The sequence below is a fragment of the Hyperoodon ampullatus genome (assembly GCF_949752795.1).
Source record: "Hyperoodon ampullatus genome assembly, chromosome: 9".
NCBI lineage: Eukaryota > Metazoa > Chordata > Mammalia > Artiodactyla > Ziphiidae > Hyperoodon > Hyperoodon ampullatus.
In genome coordinates, this window is record NC_136922.1 from 91080175 (window position 1) to 91088813 (window position 8639).

The 8639-nt window shown below is 54.7% G+C and overlaps 1 protein-coding gene across 1 annotated transcript; it reads right to left on the reverse strand.

Moving 5' to 3' along the window:
- Positions 1-1022: 1022 nt before the first annotated feature.
- On the reverse strand, positions 1023-3310 carry CYREN (cell cycle regulator of NHEJ; the record flags this gene model as incomplete). The annotated part of the gene is made up of 3 exons (XM_079711155.1): positions 1023-1274; positions 2137-2212; positions 3174-3310. 3 exons carry the CDS (start codon positions 3308-3310, stop codon positions 1023-1025), a joined length of 465 nt encoding a protein of 154 aa, XP_079567281.1.
- Positions 3311-8639: the final 5329 nt, after the last annotated feature.

The following is an 8639-nucleotide window of genomic DNA, read 5'->3' on the forward strand; positions in this document are numbered from 1 at the left end:
GGCACGAAGAGCAGCCTTGGTGGCTTTGAAGGTTCCTCTGAAAAGGCTCCCGGGCCTGAAGCCCGACAGAGCAGGGGGTCAGCGGGCAGATCACTCCCAGCACGTGACCTGGGAGTTCAGGAGCCGAAGACACCGGGTCCCTGGTCAGGAGAGGAAGGTGAACAGGACTGAACGGTTCCACATCCACGTGAATGCTGCATCCCCTCACCTCTCACCGCTGGCCCAGAACAGACACAAGCACAACTCGTGCACTGGGGAACTTTGTATATTTTTCAGCACCTATATATTGAAAACCTGTACAGCACGTGATTGCCTCATCCTATGCCTGTCAAAAGCCATACTGAATACAGAAGCAGAAACACGGACTCTAGTGTGATGTCTTGTCCTTGGTGTCTCCTTTGGGTTCCTGTCCCACTCTTGCTTTCCGACTGTCCAGGGACCAAGGCCGAGGCCACCAAGTGGAAGAAAGGTGGCAGCTCGGGGGGAGGAGGCCTGATTGGTCAGGAGGCTTCCCAATCTGTACGCTGAGCCTCAGGCTCCTAGACGGAGCCCAGCACTGTGGCAGGATGTCTGGTTCAGGGCTGGACGAGCAAGGGCTCACAGACTGATCGACTGCCTCGCGATGGAGGCTATTTTTGAAATAGGCTTCGTCCTTAGGGAGGCCAAACAGTAGGAATTCCAGTGTACTTAGCAGTCATACTTGTTTTTCTTTAAACATTATTAAGTTGACTCTTTGGTTCCAGTAAGTTGACCACCACAGCCTCATCTCCCTGGAACCAGGTAACTCAACACAACAGACTGTGGGGATCCCAGACCCTCTGAGCGAGGAGAGAGCACAGTGCAGGGAGGATTTCTAACGGGAGCTCATTCCGATTCCTCACTTCCCAAGGTGAATCTGCGCAGCCCAGAGAGGCGCAAAGCTGCGAGCAGAAGCCGTGACAGTCTGAGGGCAGTGCCCAGGCCAAGAGGGAAACCCTGCTTCCTTCAGCCACTCTGGGCAGAAAGTCCTGGAACTTTGTCCCTTAGCTGAAAAATATCTCTCTGACGTATTTTAGCGCGTCCTGGTCCTCCTCGAGGCCACTGCCGCAGGCCGAGTCAGAACCCGCAGGCCCCGGAGGAGGGCCGTCTTCCCCACAGTCCTCGTCCTCGCTGTCCTCACTTCTGCTCCCGCGGGGACTCGGGGACGGCGGCGCTGAGCTGGCCGGGGACTGCTCTGGCTTATCAGCGCCTGCCAGAGGCAGCTGTTCCAACGGCTTTTCCTGTTTTCGGCCCTGCTGAGTAGAAGCAATGGCAGGCAAAACAGACGGGGTTTTACTTCCCTAACGTGCTGGTTTATCTGTCAGTGACGCAGAACATGCCCAGAAGCAACTGTGAAGCCAGCATGGGACGAGTCAGGCCCCGCCCCCAAATCACAGGTGGCCCCTCCCTCCCTTCACCCGACCCCTCCCCTCCCCGCCACCCCTTCTCAGATGGCGCAGAAGTAGAGACCAGCTTGGGAGAGCAGCGGCAGGGGCCTGAGGAACAGCGCCACAGGAAAGAAAACTAGAAATAAATGTACGTGGAAAGGCAGGGTGACAGAATGCAAGGAGCGCAGGAGACGAACCCTGAGTGTGGGCCTTAGCCTCTCCCTACTGGCACCAAATCACTTATTGTAACTAATGATAATATCTATCAGCAGGTTATTGCAAGGAATAAATGCGATAGGAATATATAGAAGTCCCTGAGCAACTATCAGGTACTATCAAGTACTATCAAGTACAACTCTAAAGTGGGACAGTTATCATTCGCTTCCGGAAGCCAAGACACTCAGCAGCGTGGTGCTCCGTACGGTGCTCAGAAGTCACCTCGCCCGACTGAGACCCTCCAGAGGACATGAGCAGTTAACGACTTCTGTCCCGTCCACACGCCACCAGCACAGTCACCCAAAGAGAGGGCTGCCCTCCCTCGCACAGCTGCGCCCTCCCAGGTCTCCAGCCCCAAGCGGGTGCCCACCGACCAGGGAGCGGGCTGCGGATGAGCGGGCTCCTGGCCACCCCAACAGGCAGGGCGCCTCTTTTATTAGCATGAACCAGGCCCTGGTCTAGTTTCTGCCCACCAAGAGTTTCTGGTCATAAGAAAAGACACAGCTGACTTTACCTCAATCAGGATCCCCAGAGCAACGTCTACGATTTCAGCTTCATTCATGCAGTACACAGTCCTCGTGGCAGGAAGTCTGAAAGAAAAGCACAAAGCTAGAGATGGCACAGAATCACCAGGAGGAGAGAATGAGAGCAAGAGCTGCGTCTCAGGGCCTGGCCCCCCAGGGCTGGGAGCAGCAGCTTCCCCAGGGCACCAACGTGGCTTCTGCATCCTTGTAACCAGTGACTGGCACAGGGGGTTCTCAGGGCAACAGTGTGGGGCTTCCCAGCCTCCACCCGCTCCCCTGAGGATCTGGAAACAGGGTATGACGGCCGGCTTCTGAGAGTCAAACTCACGCACACGGTGGATGCGAGCAGACCGAACAAGCCAAGACACAACCCACCCCCCTCCCACCGCAGTGCATGAACACAGTAAAGGAGGGTGGCACAGACCAGAAATCACGGCTGGCCAATGAAGAAAACTTAGAAAGGGAAGGGCAGAGAGGGACAGTGAGCGCCTGGGACCACGAGGGGAGAGGGCAGGGGCATCCCCTCCCTGGCAGCCCAGAAACCCCCGCCATTACCACCATTCAACTAACCCACCCCACAGCCTCTGATCTCAGGCCGGCACAGCAACCTGCAGCCTGTCCACCTGTCCCTGAAGATCTACCCGCAGGGAGACTGGACCACCTCGTCACTCATCTTGCCCAGTGGATGGTCACAATTTCTGTGGGCAAGAGAAGAGGCTGGCAATTTGGACAACGGGCGTCTGAGAGCTTGGCTGGTGTGTGTGACCCGAGACGGGGAGCCGCTATCCGGGAGCTGACAAGTGAGGGTCTGGCGGTGGAGATTCACCGAGAGAGGCAGAAGCTGGTGCCAGTCTGGGAGGGCACGGCTCACTTCCTGTGCACCCCCCGAGAGCTGATGAGAGGTCTGTGGACTGAAACACCCCACTTCACTGTTCTGCCAACACGGGAAGACTGGGCCCCGGCAACTGTGATGCCCCAAATCCCTCCCCCTGTCCTAACTCCCCAGGAGGACCAGAAGCCGCCCCACCTTGCTGCAGCCACTGGCACCGTGGCTGTTCTCCTCCTCTTGGGGGTCTTCACCTGCACCGTGCTCTTGTCAGCCACCTGGGCTGTCATCCATGCGGGAAGCACCCTTTTTTTATTCTCAGATTTTAAGTCTTCCATCTCCCTAGTCTCTCATGACGAGGAACCAGGGCCCAAGCTTAATGACTTCAGGACAGCAAATCCCACTCTCTCATCACACCAGGAATTATAGGTCTGTTTGTCCTGAGTGGGAGTCCAGCTTTAATTCCTACAAAGAACAAAGACCAGTGAATTCTACTAAGCGAGAATACTCCCAGGCATCAGCCGAAATTACTGGTCAGGGCAGGGCCCAGGAGACGCAGATGTGCCGTTCACAGAGCATGAAGAGGCAGGCGAGGGGCTCAGGGAGAAGCAGCCCTCCACGCAGGGCCCAGGGGCCCCACCGGCAGCCAGGCCCAACGCCTCCAGGAGCCTCTGCACTGAGCCATTCCACACGGGAGGAGTGGGATGAACACCCTCCCAGGAGGAAAGAGAGAGGGAGGTGCCCCTGCTCCTCTCCACCCCAGAGGCTCACGGTCCCCAGAGTGCCCAGACTATCCTACCCTTAAGACACCTCTCAAAGATCTCGCCTCTGTTTCTCCCAACCACAGACTTCTCACTCCCTCTTCTGGGAGCTCCAAGGCCCTTTTGATTCACAATGAGGTTTCACCGGCCAACACCCACTCCCTTACACCAAAGATACTTCTGACCGGTCAGATTTCAGCCAGCAGTAGGGTCAGGAATCCAGAAGCTGGGGCGCCGGGCTGGGGGGAGTGTCTCATCTTACTGGGCCTCAGGATTCCACCTCAGCCCCTCCTCCTAAAGCTCAGCCCCGACCCTGTGACTCAAAGGGTGCAGGGCTCCACCCTCCACTTAGCGGTTAAACCTGAAGGCAGCTGCGGGCGCCTTCTGCCTAAATTAAAGAGGTGCTAATACTCATTCCCACATCTAACGAGCACCGCTAACCGCCCGGCACAAACACAGCGCGGCGGTCGGTGCATACATTGATTTGACCGTGAGGTAGATATTCTGAAGCCTATTTTACAGATAAGGAACTGAGACTGAGCAGTATGCACAAAGTCACAAAAAAGTTTGAAATGGCCGGCCGGGACACGCGCCCGGGTCCTCCAGACTCCGCCGGCTGGGGGTGGGTGAGGGCCTGGGACGCCCCGGCGCGGCCCCGCGGGCGCATGCCTAGCCCAGAGCTCCCGATTCTCAGCCGCCGCAGCCCTCGGGGACCCCGCGCCGTCCTGGCGCGACCAGACCGGTGCCGACCTGCAGGAGGAGGGCGAGGGCGGACGCGTGACAACCACGCAGGGCCTCACCGGCAACAGCGCCGCCCGCGTTCCCGGCGCTCCTCCAGCAGGGCTTCCTGCCTCCGGGCCTGCGCCCCCTTCTTGGCTTCCGGGGCGGGTCCGGGAGTCTGACTCTGGGCGATAGTAGGGAGTTCGGAGTACTGCGGGCCGACCGGGCCCCGGCGCCGCGCGCACCGTGACGCTTCCCCCGGCTCGGCCGCGTCCCCGCACTTCCGGCTTCCGGCCGCCCGCGGGAGCGGAGGCCCGGGCGCGCCCCCTGTCGGCAGATCGCGTTGTCTGCGCCCTCGGCGGTGGAGCCCTGACTCCCCAGCTGATGGGAGACGCCAGCCCCGCTGTCCCGGGTCCTGACAGTCTCTCCTTGACCACATCCAGGTCAGGCTCCTCTGAACTCTTCTCAACTAGGCCCTGCCTTTTGGACTTCCGTGTGCATCTCCAAATTGTCCGCTTTTAGCAAGAATACTGCTAAGTTGATTTAACCAAAGTCCACCCATTCCCCGCGTCTGATCCTCACCCGCCACCATCTTCCAGGTGGTGTCTAATCACCCGGACGCCCTCAGCAAGAATCCTGTTAGGTCAATTTAGCCAGAATCACCTCTTACCCCTTATGTTTCCTGTTAATAATCATCCATCCACCGACCCCCCACCCTGCCACTTTTCCTTGTATTGGGAGTTGAGCTCAACTTTGCCCCCACTGTAAAACCCTACTGAGTAGCCCCCTCGAATAAAGTTTGCCTTACTTGTCTTTAACAAGTGTCATAAATAATTTTTAACAATATTTTTTCTTTAACAGTCCCCAAACGTGGCTCCATTTGAGGCTTGCTGGGTGTTAAAGTGTCAATTCCCAGTCCTCGCCCCCCACCAGAACTTAGGGGGAGGGGAGGAGGGGATCTGCATTTTTTAAAAATTTTATTTTATTTATTTTTTTTAAATTTTATTTTTATTTTTTTTTATTAGTTTCTGCTTTATAACAAAGTGAATCAGTCATACATATATATCTGTTCCCAGATCTGCATTTTTGAAAGCTCTGCTGGGGAACGGCAGAGGCGGAGTGCTCCCTGCTGGAGGCATGCACTCCCAGGCAAGGGAGTGCAAGGTGAGCCCCCCGGGTACAGGAAGGGAAATTAAAGATTCTGTTTACATTTCAAATTGGCCAGAGCTGTTCTCTTTGTGAACAGGGCTGCTCCACAAGGCTGCCCAGATGTCCTCACTGCTTTGCTTTCAACCTGGTGCTGAGCACCGCAGTTTACACGTGGAGTTAGCATCTAGTTTAACTTAAAATCACACAGGTTGAAGTAGCTTAAAAGACACGCACAAAAAACAACCCAGGTGGCACACATCACTAAAAACACAAGCACAAGTGCACAAGGTGAAACTTCTATCACATTTTGAGGCAAAAGGATGATCAGAACCAACCGTCTACCCCCCAAAATGCAAAATTATCAAGACAGCCATTTGAAATGTGACTTACAACAAATCAGCTAATAATAGAATAATTACTCTCCATATGCTACAGGTGCAGGATAGGGGAGTGTGATCCAGAGTCTGGAGAATCCAGAGCCAGGAGTTCTCACTTACAACTGTGTGTGCCTTTGTTTTCTGCAAAGCACTTTCACCCCATACTAATCCTCAATCCTAAGGAAGTAGGCTGGTCCAGGAAAGTTTAAATCAATCGAGGCTTAAGGAGTAAATCAATGAGTTCAAGTCACAAAACCAACCTGCTGTGCATTGGGGTAATTTAGCTGCGAGGTGAACCTGGGCTCTGCCTCGAGCCTCTTCAGGAGTCCAACCCTTCCAGGCAGGACTTGCTTCTCCTCTGATTCCCTAAAGGTTCCAAAATCACCGACCTCTAGGGTCCTCCGCTCCCACAGTCTGTGAGCCAGGACAAATCCAAGTCTAATGGGTGGAGATGCATCCTTTTGTTTTAATAAAGGAACAGAGAACACTGGCCATTACGAGAACCACTCCCTCCACCTTTTTCTCAAAAACCTTCTCCCATAGCCAGCCGAAAAATGGGGTCTGAGGAGCAGGAAACCCATCTGCATAAAAAACTTTGTGTGAAAGGCCAAATAGGGATGAGAAGCCCCATCTGTGGGATTTGAATGGATGGGAATCAGCTCCTGAAGCTTTTTTTTTTTTTTTTGCGGTACGCGGGCCTCTCACTGTTGTGGTCTCTCCCGTTGCGGAGCACAGGCTCCAGACGCGCAGGCTCAGCGGCCATGGCTCACGGGCCCAGCCCGCTCCGCGGCATGTGGGATCTTCCCGGACCGGGGCACGAACCCGTGTCCCCTGCATCGGCAGGCGGACTCTCAACCACTGCGCCACCAGGGGAGCCCTCCTGAAGCATTTTGAATGCTGAGTTCAGGGACTCTGAGGTCTTGGAGCACAAGCAGGCAAGCGCAGACAGGTCCCAACGACGAGGGGAATGCACCTCACTGTTCTCCTGCAGCCCAGCCCAGAGCCAGGGCTACACCTGCGCAGGCTTGGGGGCCTGTGGCTGGACTGGCTTGATGGTTTTCATCTAGTTGCCCTTGCCCAAGCTAGTGGAGGAGTCTTGCTGGCATTCTCAGGTAGATGTCAAGCAGGTATTGTGAAGGAGAGGTGAATTTTTTTTTTTTTTTTTTTTTTTGGCTGTGTTGGCTCTTCATTGCTGCGCATGGGCTTTCTCTAGTTGTGGCGAGCCGGGGCTACTCTTTGTTGTGGTGCGCGGGCTTCTCATTGTGGTGGCTTCTGTCGCGGAGCACGGGCTGTAAGTGCGCGGGCTTTGGTAGTTGTGGTTTGCAGGCTCTAGAGCGCAGGCTCAGTAGTTGTGGCACACGGGCTTAGTTGCTCCGCGGCATGTGGGATCTTCCTAGAGGTCAAGACAAGGGCTTGAACTGGGTGTCCCCGGCATTGGCAGGCAGATTCTTAACCACTGCGCCACCAGGGGAGTCCCTGCATTTAAGTTTTGACATGAGTTATCGGAGGATGAGAGCTCATCTTGGAGGGGCGAGGAGGTGGGACGGGAGGAACACCAGGATGAATGCATGCTGACAAGCACTCAGGATGGGGTGGAGGTCAGAGAGAGGCCAGGAGGGGACAGGGTGGCCCGCTGCACATATCGTACTTGCTAATTTCAAAAGGTCAGAGGTTAATGGTGTTTTGGTTTTGTGTTTTTAGGCAGCTTCAAAGTGATGCGGAAGCCCCACCTCAATCCCTCCTGGTGGAGCCTCAGTCACATCAGCTATGAGCCAAGCTCAAAACAAGAGGGAGACAGGTATCCAACCCAGAGCATAAAGGAAATGAGAGAAGAGACAGCTCTTCACGTGTTTTCTACAAACCTTAAAGACATTTCAGCAAACTGTGGAGACCGTATTGAGAGGAGAGAATGGGCAATAAGACAGAAACTTCGAGATGGAGAGAGAAAAAGCTAAACAATGAATTCTCTCACTCAAATGAAACACATGACCACTTTTTAAATGTCCTACAGAATCACTGGGAGAGATCAATAAGGTTGCTGCTTCAATGCAGAAGATGGGAAAAATTATAAATGGAAAAGTCTTGAGTTTGCTCATTTGAAGGAGGATTACCAGGTGGAAATGGGTAACAATGTGTAAGTAACTACTTATCACTAAGTCTCTGGTGTTATCTCATAATTGAGCCACATAAACACCTCCCTGCTTTCCTCCTAACTCCCAGCAGATCAGAGCCAAAGCTTTAGTACCAATCTCTTCATGATTTTCCAAAAGTAGGTAACTGGGAGCACTCCCACACCAGACCTGCACCCAGGATCTAGGCTGGAGCCTCTGCAACCACTATTCTGGGCAGCTTGGTGACAAACTGCCCCTGTCAAGTGTCAGAGCCCGAGGTCCAGGCCTGAAATCCCACCGCCTCAGGTGGAAAGGCAAGCGGGAGAACGGAGTCATTTTCTTGTTCCTCTCCACCCTGTGAGGGCATCTGCCTCTTCAAGGTCCCACCCCAGCCAGGGAGTAAAGGGCCAGGCTGTGGACACACGCAGATGGCGTGAACCCTAGGTTCCAGGCCGGCACCTGGCCGACTTGCTCCTGTCCTCTGGCCACTCACCAGCAGAGGGCGCTGGTGGCCGGCTTTGTTCAAACTTGGGGAAGTGAAGTTGAAAG